General features: G+C 41.2%; 1 protein-coding gene across 4 annotated transcripts in view; it reads right to left on the reverse strand.

The window, feature by feature from the left end:
- The window catches only part of Sphkap (SPHK1 interactor, AKAP domain containing), a 135,872-nt gene that overhangs the window by 28,397 nt on the left and 85,683 nt on the right, over positions 1-21,792 (reverse strand). For all 4 annotated transcript variants that reach the window (XM_090354953.1, XM_090354952.1, XM_090354954.1 and 1 more), the window contains 4 exons: positions 12,963-13,022; positions 11,523-11,657; positions 8,553-8,808; positions 3,550-7,228 (listed from right to left, as the gene is read on the reverse strand). In XM_090354953.1, the coding sequence (XP_090211079.1) occupies positions 3,550-7,228; positions 8,553-8,808; positions 11,523-11,657; positions 12,963-13,022 (4,130 nt within the window). The remainder of the gene's footprint in view (positions 1-3,549; positions 7,229-8,552; positions 8,809-11,522; positions 11,658-12,962; positions 13,023-21,792) is intronic.

Here is a 21,792-nt window from a genome sequence, read left to right on the forward strand (position 1 = left end):
AAGACACCTGCCTTGCTCTTATGTGTGAGTGGGTAAAACTATTCTATGGAGAACTGAGTTCTGTGTTTAGTTATTTTGACAAATTGAATCCCACTCCTGGTTGAGAAAATGTAATCTAAATATGATTAATCTTCTCCCTGGTAAATTCTGGAAATTCTCCTGTCTTCATAAAATTCTCACATTATTCATGGCAGGTTTTACTCAGGAAAAATAAATTCTTCTGTAATGCAGGCTATAACATAGCTCAGCCTCAAACAACATCAACAGCAACAAACCATAAAGACAACCATAAACATTTCAGTGAGTCTGACATGACTGAGTCACTGAGTTAAAAATTCTCTCATGCTCTTATCATTACGTCCACATTTAGACTTGATGTGTCAGAGTTCAACTTCTGTTAATGCGATTCATTTTTTGGTGACAATTCCTTCTGTTGCTCCACAAGAAAGACACATACTCTACATAGTCCCTAAATTTTGCAAATGGAGCTCATACTTTTTATTTCACTGATGGAAAAATGAATGTTTACAATAGTTGAGTTGAGAGATCAGTTGTTTAGATCATTGCATGAGACACAAGCCTAAGTCAACTGAAGGCTTTATAGAGTTCCATATAGATTTTTTTTAATATCAGAGCTCCTCTACATTATACATATTCCATGGAGTATAGTCAATGAAATTTAGTTTGAAATCATGTAATTTATTTCATTCAATTTAATAAAAACCACTATTCTGTGATGATGAATCTTATTAAACTTTGAACAAATAATTCCTAGCTTAGTGACTATGTTAGACTCAAAGCAGTATCTGGCTAATGATCATTGTGTTGAAGCAGACTCTAAGCAAAGCACTGGAGTTTGTCACCAGTATTTTCCATTTTTTTAGTATTTCAAGTTAAGGCAATTGCCTTAAGATACTAAATGTATGTATTATTAGAATTATAAGTAATTACACATTGGGCATCTTTTTATTTTTTTTAAGTCTTTGACACTTTAAAACAATCATAACTTCTCATATTCACTGGACTAGTCTTTGATGAATATTATTTATAGCCTAACAATGACTGACATAAAAATTCATCTTCTCAGCCAGCCGAGTCTGTCATCCATCTCATTGGGTTTGGCTTTGTGGTTTTTCCTTCCTGTGTGTACAATTTCTTGTCTGTGCATTTTTATATGCATCATCTGATTGGAAAGTAAAGTTCTTGACACTGTATGTCCAGGCAGGAAGTTTTCAAGTGTACCTGGACCATGTCCTGAATATTCCTCTCATGATTTCATCAGTGGTAACCATTAGCACCCATGAAGATAGGTCCTCTCTATGTCCCTGCCAGAACTGAATATGCAGCCAGGACTTAAGGGAGTTGGTGAAATTGTATGATGACCAAGTTCAATTTGTTAATTCCAGTTCAGTGTTTCAAAGTCACAGACTCTGGAAATAATGAGCCATCGGTAAGTATCTCTGAACCTTAGCTGTCTAAAGCTAGTAGCTTAATTTATTTTTTTGTGGGTCATGGGGCTTGAACTCTAGGCCTGGGCACTGTCCCTGAGCTCTTTAGGTCAAGGCTATTGCCCTACCCCTGGGCATGGGCCTTGTCCCTAGGCTCTTCAGCTCAAGGCTACCACCCTACCCCTTGGGCCTCAGCCTCACTTCCCCTTTTTAGTGGTTAATTTGAGATAAGATTCTCATGGTCTTTAGTGCTTGGGCTAGATTTGAACCTCGATCCTCAGATCTCATCCTCTTGAGTAGCTAGGATTACAGGCATGAGCCATGATGCCTGGTGCAATAGCTTAAATTTTTGTTTATGTTTTGGTCAACACTAACTTCAAATTAAAAACAATACTGTTAAAAAGAAATATACTTGTTGCCCAACTTATGTAACTATATCCCCTCTGTATGTCACCTTTACAAACAGCAAACAAAACAGAACAAAAAAGCCCCAATAGACTCAGAATGGTATGATGACCTTGTGTGACTATACTAGGTAGAAGTTGTAAAAAAAAAAAAAAGATATATTTCTTTATGCAAATTACCACCTTGCCTCAAATTCAAAATGCATCACGGTTTACCTGCATTATGATGTTTTGTAAAAGAGTTACCCAACTGACAGCCCTTCAGCAGTGCTTGACACTACACTGAATTCATTATAATATATGTGGTAAGAGCTCGAAGTCATGTGACACTGTATCTCTTTAAAGATCTTTGGAATAAGGAAAAAATAAAAACAAAAAAAAAACCCCTCTTGATTAGAGAAAATCTAGAGAATGGGGAAAGTAAAAGTAAATGAGATTAAAGTTCTGTATACACATATGTGAAACACAGAAGTGAAACTCATTTGAACAATAAGCATATATGTGTACATATTTGTAATAATTAGTATATGTCAAGCATAGATCTAATAGGATCATATTAGTTCAATAGCTATGTACATATGACCATATAAGGTGATGCTAAATGAAATGAACTCCAAGATATGGAAGCAAGAGATTTTTCTTTGTAGTTGTTGTTTTTGATGTACAGTGAAATTTTTTCTTATTTCTTTTGTTATTGCTTTTTGATTTCCCCCTATTGTTTAGCCCCTATTGTTACTATATTTGATATTTGTACCCTGTTTATTGTATACACATTTACCTGAATTAGAGAAGGGAAGGGAAAAAACAAAAACAGCCAGACAAAGGACAAAGGGAGAATCAAGGAAACAGGAAGACACTATGCTAGAAATGAACTTTACAACTTGTGGGAGGGTGTGAGGAGGCGGGAAAGTGGGAGAAACATGAGGGAGGGAGTAACTATGTTTGACAAGAAACACACTCACTACCTTATGTATGTAACTGTAACCTCTTTGTACATCACCTTGACAATAAAATTACATTTAAAAAAGAATGCAAGAAATGCAAGACATGCGCTGTGCAGTGGAAGGTTAGTGGTGTGCAGGGAGAAGTTGAACAGGGAGGGCAGAGAGAATGAACACAGTCAAAAGGAAACAGTGTGGAAACTGAAGTGTGAAGGGAACGGGAGGTGAGGGAGAGTGATGGAGGAAGATGTGTCTGATGAAGATGCAGGTATGCATATAGAGAAATGTCTAAATGAGCCCCCACATGCAACCAATTGAAGCTAATGAAATTTGGGGAGGAAACAACTATGAAAAACACTGGAGGAAATTTGCCCAAGTATTTATTTCAAATTCCAATACCTACAGTGACTCACATCTAACAAATTTTTAGTAAAGAACTGCTTTTTGCTTGAAAACCACCATGAACACATCTCAAAATGTAGCCAACGATGGCGTTATTCGTTAGCTTTACTGAGAAGAATGCTACTTTATTTTCTCTGCTATATAAATAAGCTCCATTTGTGCTGGAACTTAAAAGGTCATTTACTCCTAATCGACCACACTTACTAGTGTCTACGAACACTCAGAGGTGACAGAGATGGTTTCTAGTTCTGGTACCAATAAAGTGCTTATATATCCGACATTTGGAATAACTACTAAAGATAAGCAAACCACAGTGACTTGTCACCCATCCAGCTTGAGAGGTGATTCGCTTACCTCTGAGCTTGGCAGGTGTATGCAACTGTGTCCTGAGCCCTGTCCACAGCCGGGGCCTTTTCCTCTTCCAGCTGCTCTGTGCTTTCCTCCAGCGGAGCGCATCTGGCTAGGACAGCATGGTTCTCCTCGGCCTCCTCTTCCCTCGGGTCTGTTTGGATGTGGATGACAGGCACGTCCCTGGGGCCCAGCGCGCGCCTGCCGGGCTCGAGGGAGCTGCAACCCTCCCTCTGGGGAAAAGGAGCCATTCTGCTTGGAAATGGCCCTTCGGCCACAGAGTCCTTCCTTGGGCCGTCAACTGAGTCCTGGCCGAGCAGAGAGGGCCCGCCGTGCGCCCTGGCTGGGCCGGATCTGTTGGAGTCCCTCTGGGCCTGCGAGGCGCAGGGACGGGGCGCGGTGTCCCCAGCGTGGGCCTCGCCCACGATGATCTTGTTCTTCCGCATAAGGGCTTCGATGGAGCTGGCCCACGTGTCGTGGATGAGCATGGCGGTGACCTGATCGCTCCCCGCTCTCCGGTACAAGCACGAGTCGGATTTGCAGAGGCCGGCGGAGGACGAGCTGCCCACCGGGTGGACGCTGAGGATGTCTTGCGGGCAGTTGTGGGCAAAGCCGTCGAAGGAGTTGGCTTTGACGGGCGGGTTCACGGTCAGCCTGGAGCCCGGGGCCCGGCTGTCGGGCATGGAGGACTGCCGGTAACAGAGAGGGGCGCGAAGCCCCGGGGACAGCAAGCCCGAGCTCCAGTCGTGGCTGCCCCGCCTGGACGTGGGTGCGCCCCTGTCCCTCTCCAGGTCTCGGAGCATGTACCGGTAGAACTCGTCGGTGATGCTCTCGGTGCTGGACTGCTTGGAGGGACAGCCGGGCTTCACGCCCAGGTGCTCGCTCCTCCTGCAGGCCTGCTGCATGGCGGCGCTCAGGATGCTGCTGGCATTCTTGCCTGCGTAGTAATCCAGCAGCAACTCAAACCCGCGCCCCTCGTTCTCCATCTGGTTCACCATGAACCTGGAAAACTCCTCGGTGATGCTCTCGCAGCTGGACTGTTTGGAGACGGAGCTGGCTCTGCTCGCGGGCTGGCTCAGGGTGTGCGCGAAGCCCAGGCTGTGCACAAAGGCCCTGGCTTCGGAGTCTTCTTCGGGGATGCTCTCACAGCTAGAGGCTTTCAGCCGGTTCCACCTGTCACCTCCCAACAGCCGATTCCGGGCACAGCTCTGGGCTTGCCACGCGCCATCCACCATGGAGAATTCGCTTAGGTTCATGATCTTGGTTGCCACTTCGCTGGCAAAACTATTCACGGACTCGGGGACGTCCTCGAGGTTCACGGATTCGTCCATCACCCTGTTCATCAACTTCTCTTTCAGCTCAGGATGCTCATCCGTCTTCCTCTTGATCTCACTGAGCCGAGGGGGTTTGTGCTTCCTCACCGCACTCACCCCGCCCTGGCCTTCCTTTTTCCTCTTCAAGGAGCGGCAGGAAACATTGGGCGTCACCAGAAATTCGGTCCCCCTTTTCCAGGCGCAAAACCAGGGCTGTTTTCCCCTGGAGTTGTCAAGGCAGATTGCTGCGATTTCAGTTGCCATGGACACCACGGTCTCGGCTAAGTCTTCGGCGAAGTCTGCGATGCAGTAGATGTCTGCGTGCTTGGCCTGAGGCATGGAGGAAGCCGGAAACACCAGTTCATCTCCTAATGTGGACAAGTTCACGTGGGCCTCGTTGTTTGGAGGTGTGACGCTGCGGTGCACACTGCTTTGGGTATCGTGGGAGCTGCCTCTCCCCTTGCTCTCTGTGCGCAGCCATTCTGCTTCCGAAGAGGCTCTGCGTTCATTTTCACCAAGACTGGGTATCCCACAAAGGTTCTGAGCATCCTCTCCCACCAGCCTTCTCAGATCCGTTTCCTCCGAGGATGTTTTAGTAGCTGCAGCATCGAGCTCTCTGTGACTACACGACAATCCACAGTGTTGTGTGGGGCTCTTGCACAGTCCTGGACTTGCTCCACTCTTGTCCTGCTTTGAATGCATTTCATCCACGGGATCATGGAAGATGCAATTGGGGCTGTGTGGATCGCTAAGTGGATGACCAATATTGCATTCTGTGGCTTTTGCCCAGGTTTGACCAGTGGCTTGATCAAAAGGCTGGCAGCCTAGGGATTCTGTCTCCTTCCATGGGATGCTTTCCTTAGAGAGGACACTGGGACTCAGGCCCTGACGTTCAAGATGGCTCATCTTCTGGACCGTGAAACACATTACATCGTGGAGCAGTTGAGTTGTACTTTCCATTAATGCATCCAGAGTTTCAGAGGGATGGCTGCCCTGGCTGCGGCAGATCATTTTATTTTTCTGGTGAGCTTCATCAAAGGAGTACTTGAGGATGATATTGGACAGGGTGTGTGCCAGTTCATGTCTGAGGAGATTTTCTGAGCACAGAGTCTGAGGTGTAGAAGCCACTGCTCTGATTCTTCTGTCCACGGATTCCACAAGGTCCCCGATGCTGCCGTAGGCATCTGGCCTTGCTAACACCAGAGCTGCCTCCCTGAGCAGAACCTCAGCAATGCCTTCCTTTCCCAGCTCCATATTCTTTCCCGTTTCTTCCGAAGCTCCAGCTGTAGGCAAGAGGCCACTGCAGTTGGTGGAGCATGCCACCTCTTCTCTGTCACCCAGGCCACAGACAGCGATGGCACTAGCTACTTGTGTCATGCCACAGAGAGCAGATGGGAAAGAGTATTTGGTGACAGAAGGTTCCTGGAGTCCTGGAGATAAGTGAGCCTGTAGTGCCTCTCTGCCTTTTAGTGAGCAGCTTGATCCCAGGGATTGTTGCTCCATCGTGAGTCTTTCTGTGGCCTGTGGACTGGAGATGGTTCCGATCACAGTGGCTGCACAAGCTAATGCTACTTCTAGAGTATTCTGAGGGTGTCTGCTGGCCTTCTCTCCAGACGGGAGGCCGGAGCTCTCTACAGAGCCTTCTATCTCCAGCCAGGAAGTACTCCCTGGCTCTGAAGCCACATCACCTCCATCTGGACTCTGCACAATGACAATTTTGGGAAGCTCATCCCATGAGCGTGGCACCACTATATCTTTTGTAGCATAGACACTGGAAAGTACAGGACTTCCTACAGGAACATGGACTGCGGATTCCTGGGGTAGTACAGGCTGAGACTGAGACAGTCTAATAAATGCATCTTGTAGCACAGATTCAGCCAAATTTGTCGCATACTCTCCAGTGGTGGCTTCTCCATCTTGGAGAGAAGGAAGTGATTTTCTTCTGTGTTCATGGCGCCCTGGGTGTAAGTTACTACTTTTCTCAGTGGCAGAGCCAAAAGCAGAAGGTACATCTTTCTTACCCATCATGGTAAAATAAGCATCAGTTGGACTGGACAGCGTTTGAGCTTTTTCTATTTGATCTTTACATTTTTCTGGATAATGATAGTTTGTGGCTGGCTGCTCATTCCCCATTGCTTCATCTTTCCACTGTGATGGTGTGACTGAAGGATCTACCTTCTGTAAGACTTTGTTCTCTGCTATGCTTTCCAGAGATCGCTCTGATTTAATCAACGTCATATCGTGTTTGCTAAAGTATTTGTCTTTCAGCTCACAAAGCAATTTTTCCTTGTTGTGATTCCATTCTTGCTGGGAAGTTTCCCATGGCTTTCTGCTTTCCAAAACATTGGCTGATATCTTTAGGTTTTCAGAACCTAATAAAGAAGAAATGAGAGCCACAATTACTTTTCGGACAGTAAATGTCTGTGGGTCTAAAAAAATAATTGCTTTCTAAAATGGAAATAAAATACCAAATATCTTTCTTCCCCTTTAAACAGAGCTTTGTGAATGATTTCTTCAGAAAAGCAAATCTAACCGAAGCTATTAAATGACCTGAGTCAGAGAGGATGAGGAAAGTAAGAGTAAAGGAGGAGTTCAATCTGATTAGAATAATGTGCTAAGCACACAAAGAAATGCCCTTTGAACAATCAGCAGATGTTAAAAATACATAGCAAGAATGCAAAACAGGTCCTGTTGTGGTATATGTCTTAGTTGGATAGAGAAGGGCAAATGAGAGGTAAAGGAGGGTGAACCTGGCCAAAATATTTTATATGCACATGTGCAAAATAGGTCAACAAACCTAATTGAAATTGGTTTGGGAAAGGAAAGAGGAATGAGTAAGAGTGATCAAAATAAGGAGTCTGGTCAAGGAATATTTATGTACATATGGACATGTCAAAATGAACCCCAAATGTAAAAGCACTCGATACCCATCAAAACACAGGAAAAGAAGAAAAATAGATACGAAAGCATTTCATCACGACATCCATCCAACACCACGGGTTTCCATGCCAGACCCAAATGCAAATGTCTAGTAGCTGAAAGGTGGTCACAAGCAATTGTATCTCAAATGCTTCAGATGGATAGAGAGGAAGCAGGGAGTGTGTATAGAGCAAACTCCACAGTGGCAAAGATTTGCTCTGGGGTTTGCATAGGTCAGGTCAAGGAGTGATGGCAATAAATCTGAGTATCTTTTCCTTTGTGGTCATGGGTAAGGAAGAGGAACCCATTCATTGGACTCTAATAGAAGTCAAGAGAAAGAGCTGCATCAAGTCATGGGCTATTTCCTTCTGTTCTCCTATTCATCATTACCTATAGGCTGATGGTACTCTTAGAATACTGACAAGAAAGCCAGGATTGAAATGATCACGTATACAATCCCATGTATATGTGGGCTTCCATGTGACAGCTTTGAGATCCAAAACCAGGCCAGTCCAACTTGGCTCCAACTAATAAAAGGCTTTTGTAGAAGTTGTAGGCGCTAACCCCTACCTCTGGGCAGGTAAGAAGATTTCTGTGTAAACACACCCAGATTTCCTTCTGCATCCCTGAAGTATCTTCTAAGAGTCACCCTCTCTCCATCCATTAAGTCAGCAGCTTTGCTGTCCTTCCCTGGCCTGGAACTGTTTTGAACTCTCACCCAGACATTTTTAGAGGGTGACTGAGTTGGGGATTTATTGATTTGGGAAATTCCCTTACCAGTCCTACTTTCTTCCACCTCATTTTCCTCTTCCAAGTGCTCAGAGGCAGTGAGAAAGTCTTCTTCAATGGAGGACAGGGAGCAGTTTGTGTCCTCCTCCAGTTTCAGGACGTTTGTCTCCACGTGGAGCTGTCGTTCCTGCACCAGTTCCAGACCAATCAAGAATTTGTTGATTTCAAAGATGATGCAGTTGGTACTGTTGGCTCTGTTTCCTCTTGCACACTGGACCAAGCAGATGTCTGGCAGCCAAGGGCACTAAAAACAGAGAGAAAAGAAGGCATTCATTCACCTGTTGAAGAGACAGAAGGAAGCATTCTTGCTTCTGACTGTGTCCTTTCCATTAACTTGTTCTGTTAAAAGCAGTGGGATCATTGAGATATTTGAAACACTTTCTGGGCTTCTGTTGCTGAAAAAAATTCAAGTGTTATCAGAGTATGTGACATGTAGGAGAGAGTTTGACGTACAGAAATTAGACTGGCTGTGTCACATGATTTTTCAATTTTATTGTATTTTCTTTTATATAATAATATTTCCTTGTCAAAACAGAAAGTGAATTGGGTAAAATTCAATGAATAATTGGTTGATAAGCCTACGGAGACAAGGATAAAATCTGTATGGAATAAAAGATATTAGGGTTTATATGAATAGGGCTGAAAAGATTCTAGGCTATCTATGTTTGTTAATTGGCTTTACCAAAGAGAAGCAGAGGTTACTTTCACCTTCATGACAGGGGGGACATTCACATTAGAGTGGGTAAGCCTGCAGAAGTTAAGTTCTAATTCTTCCCCAGAGCCTAGAGGATGGCACACCTACTTCCTTAAGGGCTGTTTCTGAAGAGCTGGCCCCGAGTCTTAGGAAAAGGCATTCTTGGGTTGCGAAATTGTAAAGAGGCATTTTTTTTTAATAGAAAGCTTTCCATCTGAAACAGGCTGAGAAAGTATTATCCAGATACCTTTTCTAAATTAATTGCTCAGAAAAGTCAGCCAAGATATAGAATCAGGAAGAGAAAGAGACTAAAGTTTGTGAAGATAGGGCATCCACTGGCTAAAGATAGGGCATCCACTGGCTGCCTAATCCTAAAAATGCCCACCTCCTAAAAATGATTCGGGATTCTTATGCTTACCCATGTTTGAAGCTATCTGGGTCTAAAATTGGTGAACTTCCCATTTGGGAGTATTTGAGTCTGAATATATGTATTTTAGTAGTAAGCATGTGACCACACAAGGGAATATGTACCCATTCATATTAATTTTTCATTTTGTTATTTCCTGAAGTACTTTACTTTTTCTTTGCATACATTTGTGTTCCTCTGTCAACCTTTAATCGAGTATCCTAAGCAGAATAATTCTAGGAGAAATGGCTTCCAGTGAAAAATTCAAGGCACTACTTTCTATCCCACTTCCTGCTTGAGCAAGTCACTTGGAATAAATTCATTTTGAACACCAGGGGTGACCATATGACTTGGGTTTACTGAATCTGAACAATGAATTCCCCAGACCATGGTGAAGGGTCTGGGGAAAAGTACATGAGAACCCAGAGGACTCAAGGATACTTTTCTCCTGGAAGAGATTCTTTACAGAACTGGATCCCAAAATGAGATTAGCTCCTTGGGGGAAGCATTGCTGACATGGGGTACAGAGGGAGAAAGCAGGACAGGGGGTACAAGAGAAAAAGCCAGACCTGGTGGCGCTGCTCAAATCTATGTGCTGGATTTGTTTAGTTGTATGAGAAAATATATTCTCTTCATGTGTAAGCCAATTTTCTATCATGTTGAATTAAGAATGTGACTTAGGTTAATTAGAGTCTAGCAAGTTCAAGTAAAGGTCAAGGCAATTATGCCAATCTGAATTTTCACTGGGATGTTGGAAAGAAGTTGGAATTTTCCAGTAATATCTGCAGTTACTAAAAACAGGAAAAGCAGAGCATGTTAATTAAAATATATATATTAGTGTCATAAAGCAATAAAGTCTACGTTCTCTTTTATAGTTAGAACAACTTTACCTACATACTTTTAAAATAACTAGTTTATGACAATTTTATAACAGAAAGGAACATTAGTGTGTTCAAAGATAAGAAAAGCGATTTTAGTTGGAATTTATTTTCTCCTTTGGGAGTCAGCAAAGTCCTTTCTCATCATCCCTTGGCCTGGATTGTGTGTGTGTGTGTGTGTGTGTGTGTGTGTGTGTGTGTGTGTGTGTAAGAGAGAGAGAGAGAGAGAGGCAGAGAGAGAGAGAGAGAGAGGCAGAGAGAGAAAGAGATATGGGATTGAAAGCAGTTTTGTACTTTCTAGGCAGATCTGCATATAGTACTCAAGTCACAATGCCAGCTTTTTCTCCTCCTCTGCCTACTTTTGAGATAGGTTCTCGATTTTTTCCCCCAGACATGCCTGGTCCTCCCATTTATGCTTCTCTATATAGGCAGAATGACAGGCACATACCCCGGTATCAAGCTTTTTCCATTGAGATAGGATCTTGAGAATTTCTGTCCTCAAATGCTGGCCTAGATTTGAGATCCTTTTGATCTCAGCCTCCTGTCGTTCTGATAATTATTCTTTATTTACTAACTTGTCTAGTTTGGTGTTTTCCAAGGAGAAGGTGACACCAGAAGGATCATGCTGTGGGATTCTGAAGTCATATGGTATGAATCTAATTCTAATGCTGTTTCTCTGAGGGAACTGTGTTTGATTCAGTTAGATTTGTGGAAAATGAAGCTAAACATCCAGTGCCCAGTTTGTCTGCTCTTGATCAAGAGTTTGAGAAGACAATAAGAATTTCAATTGCAAATTCAAGCTCTGTCAAACTCTGGGAGAAATATATGTGGTGACTCTTACCAGATACAAAGACATTGTGGAGTGTGGAGTCTTAGGCTCTTATAAGAGTTGGTAGGCATTACCTCTCTTTTGAGTTTATATCAAGTTGTACTCAGCAGACTACAGACAACGTAAATGATGAGTTTATCGTGCTTCTTACCTGTGAAACTTCAAAGTCGGCCTGGAGATTTCCAGATGCCAGTCCACTTAAGAGGACAATCTCATTTTCCTTTGGCTGTTGTACATTCATAGAGCTGATGAGTTTTGGAAGATCTGGAGAAACATTGACCAATTTCTGTAAAACAAGAAGCTTTCTTAGTTTAGATGGTTTCTATTCATTTCCAAAATATTATCTCCAGAATGATTTATAGGAAAAAGTGACTCATTTCTGTAACTCACTACTGATAGCATAATTGACTCAGGCTATGGCATATTTTACTAAGGCTATTCCTGGAAGAAATTATATAATATTAAAACATAGAATTAAGATTAACATAGAATCTTGAAGCTTTACAAACTCTAGTTTTCAATTCCCCAAAGAAGACTTTTGGTAATTCCTACCATACCCGTGAAATGAACAATACTTTGGAAAGAATCTCCTCTTAAGTCTCTCTTGCTGAACGAATCTGTACTAATAAGCTTCTGTTCTAAACAAACTGATAACAAAATGACTACCATTGATTTTGACTATGCATTTAGCACAGTGCTAAAAGACTGCACATGTTAAATCCTCTGAAATTTAATCCAGTGGGTCATTATAAACCAGAAGTGAAGACAGTCTGAAATCCCTGCTCTCTCTTTGATGGACATTGTACAATAATTCCATCAAATAAAATGATATGTACAATGCCATTTTGAAGATTCTCTTTGTACTATGTGGGTGACGGTGCTCGGGGCTTGGTAAAAATTTATGATGAATAATCTCAGCAGACAACTGGATTTAAGAAAATTTGGTACAGCACTGCCAAAGAAGAAAAGATTATGAGAATGTGGGGTTGAAGGTACTGAGCATGGAAAAATTGAGCACTGAGAGATAGTACGTGGAACTGAGTGATGGAATAATTTGAGCTCTATTGTATGATAATCAAGACTGCAAAGTGGATGTTGTTATATGTTAAACAGTATTGTACCAATTGATAAGATCAACTCCCTCAACTACGGGCATGAAATGACAATTTTGTATCATTTCTCTCCCATGGTGCAACATTAGCTGTGTCAAAAACTTGAGTAGACTTTTAAGAGCTTATATGCTGTCAGGAATTTCTATCAGGGTCCATATAACCTTATATGGGCTTGGGAAATTTACCTGATGTAAGATGCAAAAGATCAAGTCCCAGATGAGTCCCAGACCAGAAAGCCAAGTTAGATACAAACTTTAATGAAAGCAGAAAGAAGTAAAATACAGCCAGAAGAAAGGCTGGTTGGCAACGGTCAGACTTTAGAAAAACCTTGGACAAAATAATCATCTTTGGTTGGGTATTTGAATGTGAAGGAAGAACAGAGCAGGGAATGTAGGTTGGGCATTGCCCTGTGATTCCACAGGGAATCACAAGTGGTGTTGGTAATGGGCTCCAGGAAAGGGCGAAGACCCAAGGTTTACCTGCTGTAGGCACTCTGTGTTACATGCATCCTTCTTTACATCCAGATTTACAAAGCAGATCTGAAAAAGAGAGCAAAAGTAGCCAATTAAGTTGTTTTTAATCTGTCAATCCTTTTAGATGAAAATAACTTTGGAGAAATGTTTGAAATGTCCTACATATTTTTAATCACTTCATCTCCAATTTCCTACACATATCTCCCCAGGATCCCAGGAATTACCACCTTTAATTTCCTGGACCAACATAGTAAAAAAAATGCCCGTAGACACAACAAAGATTTCAAGTATGCAATGTGTAGTGCAATGAAACAAAAGAAGGAACTTAAATGCTCAAGCTTGTCAGTTTACAATTACCATGTGCCTTTATCTCTATTTTCCTCTTTTTTTCTCACTTCCTTTCCCTCCTCCCGCAGTCACTCTTGATGTGATGCTTGATGAGTAGATTTTGGTTTTCTTAGAAGTGTAAAAATGTCTATTTTACTTCATTATTGTATGGGTTTGCTTTGTTTGTTTGGCCATCTTAGATAAATATTTGAATAAGTTAACTTAAAAACAGAAACTACAATATTAAGTAATAATTTCAAACAACAGAAAAATAACTCATGATTGAAATTTTAAACACATCACATACAGAATAAACCACAATGAGTTGAAATTGGAAAGAAAGTCTCCAAGCAAGTGAAAAACAAACTTGAAAAATGAAGAGCTTTCTTTAAGTCAGGAGTGGGGCAGATGTCTGTAGATATAATATGTCTAGAAGGGAAAGATACCAATACATGATCAAGAAATGGAAAGGGAAATTCTTTTTTTTAAGGTTTTTTTTATTGTAATTAGTAAAAGGGTTACATGATATTTGCCAGATAGAAGGTGCATTAATTCACATACATTGATATCCTTTCACATGTCTTGGTACCCGTTTCCCTCCCCCTTCACGCCCCCCACCCGTCTTGGTTTTCCCCCCTTCCCTATCAAATTTCAAATATCCAAATACAAATAAATTCAATATATCAGATAACAAAGTGAGATACTATACCAATATGAGATAATCAAGGGACAGCAAAGGAGATGAGAGACAACATAGTACATTAAGGACAACAATCATTCATTATATGGCTTTTGTTTCAGTATCCTGGAGGTCCTTTCAATTAGCTTCACATTATATGTCCTTATGTATCAAGATTTTGCTCTATTGCAAATCTCTGCTAGTAGAGCCCAAGGTTTCTACTGATTATGACGAATGAGGGAAACCATTGAGCCTAAGTTCCTTTGAGTCTGGCTTACTTCACTTAATATGACTTTTTCTAAGTCTTGGAAAGGGAAATTCTGTTTGCTGCTAGGCCTGGAGAAAAAGGAGGTGATAGACAGAAATTCTTATTTATTTATTTATTTTATTGTAATTAATAAAAGGGTTACACGATATTTGCCAGATAGAAGGTACATTAATTCACATATATTGATACCCTTTCACATGTCTTGGTCCCCATTACCCTCCCCTCCCCCCCCGCCCCGTCTTGGTTTTTCCCCCTTCCCTATCCAATTTCAAATAACCAAATGCAAATAAATCCAATATATCAGATAACAAAGTGAGATACTGTAACAATATGAGATAACCAAGGGACAGCAAAAGAGATGAGAGATAACATAGTACATTAAGGACAACAATCATTCATTGTATGGCTTTTGTTTCAATATCCTAGAGGTCTTTTCAATTAGCTTCATACTATATGGCCTTATGTATCAAGGTTTTGCTCTATTGCAGATCTCTAGACAGAAATTCTTACAAGGATTATATTAAAGCCTAGGTGCCTGTGGCTCACACCGATAGTCCTAGCTACTCTGGAGGCTGAGATGCCAGGATCAGGGTTTGAAGCTGGCCTGGGCAGACTCTTATCTCCAATTACCTACTCAGAAACTGGATGTGGAGCTGTGGCTCAATTGGTAGAACCCTACCCTTGAAGACAAAGAGGCCCAGGGATAGCTCCCAGACCCTGAGTTCAAGCCCCACACCAGACAAGAAAAGATCATATTAAATGAAATTATATGAATGAAGGTTTATATTCTGATGAAAATTATCCAAAGGTTTTTAATTCTTAGCTAGATGCTTTGACTATGCAAAGTTGAGGAAGAAAAATAATCATTAGAAAAATTTTGTTAGATATTTGGACTTATTCTTGCTGAGTTAGGAACCCTTCTGATTTTAATTACTTGGGGTTATGTTTTCACAGAGTCTTTTGCTTTTATTTGTGAGGCTTAAAAATGCCCATATTTGAGGCCAGGAGTTTGGCCTAGTGGTAGAGTGCTTGCCTAGCATGCACAAAGGCCGGGGTTCGATTCCTGGGTACCACATACATTGAAAAAAGCTGGAAGCGGTGCTGAGGCTCAAGTGGTAGAGTGCTAAGCCTTGAGAAAATCCAAGGACAGTGCTCAGGCCCTGAGCCCAAGCCCAGGACTGGCAAAAAAAATGCCCATAATTGAAAGCTTTGGAGAAGTCCTTATGCACCTTCTAACTGGCAAATACCATGTAACCCTTTTATTAATTACAATAAAAAATTCAAAAAAAGTCAAAAAAATAAAGAATCTTAAGAATTAAGAAGACAAAAAAAAACTAAAACAGTTTTCACATTTCTAAAGTATCAAGATTACTACTGGTTGACGCTCAGATTCTGGGACAACTCAGGTTTCCTGGAGCCCAAGGTTTTTCAGCACATGGACACATATGGGTCTGCTTGTTCAGATAACTTGATGAGCACCAGGAAAGAGTGGAATGCTCCCTACACTCTTATTTAGAGGTCTGGGTCTCTTTCCTCTGCAACAATATGGTAGGCTCACAGCAGGGAGGATGGGCATAGCTCTCTTTGCACATGGTGCAGATGGAAACCTCAATAGAAGACGGAGCTTGGTAGCAGCAAAGGAGTGACAGTGGTTTGAGAACGTTCACATAGCAATTGCAAAGTTACATGGAAAACTCTCCAGAATCTACAACTACTCAGAGACTTTCATTCGCATGAACCCAGGGCCAGTTATTGAAATGATGCAAATTGCCATTCCTCTGTAAAATAACATCCACTGTCCTGATCCTGCAGGTCACAAAATTTACCAAGGACATAGAAGAAAAAAAAAGATAGGCAGCTAGCATGATGTATGTGCCTTCCAATTCTGCCTTTAAGTTTTTGAAGATGAAGTGTCTCTGAATTTATTCTGGGTTGTAATATGAAGATATATGTACTCGTGGAGGAAAATTACTGCAAGACAAAAACTGAGACAGGAAGCCAGCACTTGCATATAACTTGCAGGTGTATGTTTGTATATCTTGGCAGCAAATTGATTTAGGATTTGAAGATCCTGATGTACAAAAAATTTTAAGGTCCCATTCTGTTTCATTATTGTTCTGTTGGCAATATCATATATTTTTCAGCCTGATGTCAAATTTAGTGGGGAACCTATACAAGTTCTTTCATATAAGAATTCTTCCAGACGTAGTCACTTTGTATTATAATTTTATGTTGTGTGTGCTATCAACTTAGAAATTTGTTTTGATTCTCTTTGTTTGTGATTCCATCCCTTGATTCATTTATTTACTTACACATTCCTTCCTTTCTCTTTGAGATAGAAGATATTATTTCCAAAGGCGTGGTACTCCTTCCTCAATCTCCTGAGCTGGGTTTACAGGTAATTGCCACTTCACCCAGCAGTTTTCGGTTTTGGGTATGTTAAATTTAGTTAACATTATACAATGGAGACTGGCTTATGGTATAGTCAAGATACCTCAGTGTTTTATGCATAAACGGGGTCAATACTGTTCAAGAAGGAAACTATAGCAAGATTGCTACCAAAGGATGGACTCTAACTTTCCCTGTGTATTTTTTTATCTTTCTTGATGTTAGCTAAAATCAGTGAGGAAATCATTCTAGGAAAAATGCTCATCAGAATAAGATGTCATTTGCCTTCAAAATCCAGACATCTGAATGTTGAGTATGATCAAATACGTACCTATGGTTTATCTTAGGAGAAAGAGGGTTCCTCTCACAAAACAACCATTTGGCCATGTGAGATGAGTGAAGTCTCTTAATTTGATGGTATAAAAATGCTGATTTCACAATGCTTCTGAAGAAAAAATTGCCTCTTTATTTTCTCAAGAAAATGCCTTTTCTAGACTGTGGACCAAAATTGTCTTAGTCATGTCACATTTCCTCTGATTAGTGCTTTGGGTAAATGACACTGAAGACAGCAATTTTTATATCAGTTTGGGCATGCCATCATTCTGCACAACATTCTGGAACGTATGCTGCATTTGTACCCAGTTATTTCTTTGAAATAATTTCAGTATTCACACAGCATGAAAGTCTTATTTATGCTTGAGACTCCAGCTTCTTTCCTTTTTATTGCCAATGTTTAATAATTATTTTTGAAATGTTGCTTTGGGGGTAGCTGTTCAGAGAGTTTGCAAGAAGAGTGAAAGGCATGGCCATTCCTAGAACCTGAGGGATATTTTATCTAATAATATATTAAGCAAAATTTATTGTTAACGTCAAAATGTTTCCTGCCTTTAAAAAATAAAATGGATCTACTGGGGTGCACGGCTCTGGCAGGACAATACTGCCTCCTTCCTCTGTTTCCAGGAGATTAATCTGGGGTAGACACACAGAGGACTCAGTAGAGTGAAAAATGAATGATGGAAAAGATAAAGCAGCAAGGTATCCAAATCACCAAACTGAATGGCAGAAATTAACTCCACATAGACAAAGAATCAGACATCATGATATCTGAACTGGGAATACATTACCAAAATCAAGGAAAAGTATCCAAGTAGCTTTTCTAACAGTTGAGTAACCTGGCCAGATTAAAGAAATACAAAAGCTAAGAGCTTTCTTATCACTTACTAATTAGATAACAGACCTCTCCTCAGACACATCAGCCACATGAAGCACCAAATAACTAGGAACTAACAGGATGGGTTAGCAGGACCAGGAGGGCTAAGTGAAGAGGACCAGGGGCTTCACAGAGAAGTATAACATGTATAGGAGTTACCTGACAATGCACTGGCTCCTGTATCAGAACCTAAACATGGGAGAGATGGCAGCTCATCCACTGTGAACCAATGGCTCAAAGGGAAGATCAGAGTGGGCTACTGGGTAGGCAGAAGGGTTTAAGTTATTCTGACATCCCTCCACATGGAAAAAACAAAAAAAACAACTCAGAACTCAAAGACCAAGAAAAACTGGAGGACAAAAGCTGCTGTGGTACCAGATGGAAACTGAGGCACACATCCAGGACAATGTGGCAAATGTATGTAAGGAAAGACAGACTGGTAAGGTCAACAGAGCCCTGAAAGGCAGCCAGCCGGAGTCAATGACTTGGCTGTCTGTGGAGGAGAATAGTGCTTATACAACCATCCCAGAGAGGGGAGGGAGGGAGAGGAGGAGGAGGACAATCAAATTTTATTGCTGGTGGCTCATGCCTGTAATCTCAGCTACTCAGGATGCTGAGGATCATGGTTTAAAGTTAGTCTGGGAGGAAATGTCTGTGAAATGGAATTCTATGCTGCTGTCAGAAAGAATGACATTGCCCCATTTGTAAGGAAATGAAAAGACTTAGAAAAAATCATATTAAGTGAAGTAAGCCAGACTCAAAGGAACATAGGCTCAATGGTTTCCCTCATTTGTCATAATCAGTAGAAACCTTGGGCTCTCCTAGCACAGATTTACAATAGAACAAAACCTAGATACATAAGGCCATATAGAAAGATGCTAAATAAAAGGACCTCCAGGATATAGAAACAACAGCCATATAATGAGTGATTGTTGTCCTTAATGTACTATGTTATATCTCATCTCTTTTGCTGTCCCTTGGTTATCTCATATTGATACAGTGTTTCACCTGGTTATCTGATATATTATATATATATATATGCGTATTTGGTTATTTGAAGTTGGATAGGGAAGGGGGGAAAACAAGATGAGGGGCGGGGGTTGGGGAGGGAAATGGGGACAAAGACATGAGAAAGGGTATCAATGTATGTGAATTAATGCACCTTCTGTCTGGTGAATATAATGTAACCCTTCTATTAATTACAATAAAAATATATGAAAAAAGAGAAATATCTGTGAATTTCATCTCCAAGTAAGCAGCAAACAGCCAAAAGTCAAGGTGTGGCTCCAGTGGTAAGAGTGCCAGCCTTGAGCAAAATATCTAAGCGAGAGTGCAAGGTCCCCAGTTCAACCTCAGTACCATCACCACCACAACAAAGGGAAAGAGAGGATCCAGGCTCCTAAAGCCTTGTTATGACATGATCCTAGAGTTATTAAAAGTGCCCTAAATAGCTTCCAGTAGAAATATTCCAGTGTTAACTGGCATATTGTATGTACATTTATTTGTTTATTTGAAATAGGAAAGCGAAGGGGGGAAAACAAGATGGGTGGGAGGGGGTGGAGGGAGGGAAATGGGGACAAAAACATGAGAAGGGTTATTAATGTGTGAGAAATAATGCACTTACTACCTGGCAAATGTAACAGTAACCCATCTATACATTACCCCGGCAATTAAAAACTTAAAAAATGGATCTAGGTGATCATTTAGATTCAATGGATATCAGAGAAAAAGGATGTCAATTTATTTCTCCACACCGCCTGCTTTGATGACTATCTGTGGAGTTGTATAAAAGGAAGTGGTAACTGAAAATAATTACCAGTGCTGGCCTACACCATACATCAAGAGTTTTTTTAAAATTGTGACTGCATTTTTGTGGCCACTGACAAAGAGCTACTATTCCCTGTTTTCTATTACATAGTGGCTGTTGGTTGGAGTCTGCTCTATGCCAACACAAGTTTAAGAAAGCCCTAGATGTCATATTTTTAGACTTGAGGCCTTTCAGGAGGGTGAAACGAGGATTCTGTGGGTACTAATTTTTGAGAAAATAGGCCTACATGGTTGAAACCGGAAGGTTCCCCAGGGACAAAATCTTGACATGGAGAATTGTGTAGATTGTCACCTGCTAGGTGCCTGAGGGTGGTGATGTGGGGTGGAGGACAGAGGCTGCACAAGGGCTGGGAAGTCACAGGCTCCGTGCTCTGCTGGGGCCTGTGGTGGGGAAAGGAGACTGCAGCCACAGAGAGTGGCTATTCCTTCTCAGTTTCCCTAGAACCAGAGCAGCTTCTCACCATCGCCAGGGTAAAAGTGTTAAGGCAAATAGAAATTGAGGAGACCACTCAGAGAAGAGCGTGGAAGTGAAGCTAAAAGAGCTTCAGAATGTAAAAAAGTTTAATGGAAAGAAAACAACCACATAACATAGTTTGCTCCTGGAATAGTAGACGTTACCGCAGATAAAGCTTAAAGAGATAAAGAGTAGCTTAAAAGCTGGTGAGAGGGCCTGTAAGATAAAGTAGAAAATGACAGCTAATGGTACAGAAATAGGGTAATGAGCTGAGGATTGCTTTTTCCCCTATCCCAAACCTCCTGAATCCTGTCTCCGGTTACTAATTTTAAATTGTAAATTTCTCTAGACGTCTAACTTGCCACTCCTCCATTTTTTTTTCTTTTGCAAGTTCTGGGGTTTGAACTCAGGACCTGGGCACTATCCTTGAGCTTTCTCAAGGATAGCATTCTACTAGTTGAGCCGCAGCATCCCTTCCAGCTTTTTCTGTGCATGTGGTAACCAAGGAATCAAGCCCAGGGCTCCATGCATGCTAGGCAAGCACTCTACCACGAGGCCATGCTCCTGTCCCCCCCTTGTCTATTTTAACAAACTATTAAATAATGTCAAATATCTCCTCTCTAAATATTTACCTTCCTCAGGCACACTTGGGGACCTTCTGTGCTGCAACTTCAATAGTGAAGTAATGCAGCAATCCCATTAATAGAGCTAGAATGTATGGAACATAGAAAAGAGTTATTAAATGAGCATCTTGGGTGATTCCATATTTGGAAGTGGTAATATTCTTGAACTTCGAGAAGAATAGATTTTAAGGGCCCCAATCTAACACTCAGAAACATGCACACACACAAATGAAAATTATGGAGGGGATTACTGCAGTAATCAGACACAAAGCATACAGACCGAACACATCAAAATATATTCCTAAAAAAAAACCCCAAAATATATTCCTAAAGTATATGACCTCTTCCTTGTCTATTACATACTTCAGAAACACTTAAATTTCTTAAAGGACTTGTTGCAGGATAGTTATTGTTGTTTATTTATTTTTGGTCTTGATTGGTAAAAGTGATAGCCTGATAACTGCCATATTTGTTCAATTTCCTGCCTTAACCTTTGTTTAGTTAGAAGAATAGCTTCTGGGAAAATGGCCTTAATGATGCAGGGAGCATTTTGTCTGCTCAGTTAGCTAGTCACGTTAGCCGCCATAGCAAATAAATCTCAGCCGGTAGACCTTTGATGCAGAATCAAATGTTCAGAATCCCTAGGCAGTGCAGAAGTTAAAGACTTCAGATCTTCTAATATTAGTAGAAGTCATTTATAGTCACAGGGTAGGGAACCAAGTATGTTTTTTTCTTTTAATATTAAGTTTCAAATTTCAGTGTGTCTCACTTCACCTATTGAAGAAGTGCCCATAAACCTGACCTCAGCATCTGAAGAAAAGGAGTCGAAAACGAAAGGATTTGTGATATTCTATCTTCTACTGTGAGATTTATAATTCCAGGTTGAAACCAAAGGATACTGTAAACTGTGAACTTTCTATTTGTAGTCTTTACAAAAGCCTGTACAAGAACTCCCTTCTCTGTGCAAGGAAAAATAACACACACACACACACACAGACACACACACACACACACACACACACACACACACACACACACACACACAGACTGAGCCCACTAG

Source organism: Megascapheus bottae, chromosome 21 (assembly GCF_031878675.1).
Source record: "Megascapheus bottae isolate mThoBot1 chromosome 21, mThoBot2.hap1, whole genome shotgun sequence".
NCBI classification, from domain to species: Eukaryota; Metazoa; Chordata; class Mammalia; order Rodentia; family Geomyidae; genus Megascapheus; species Megascapheus bottae.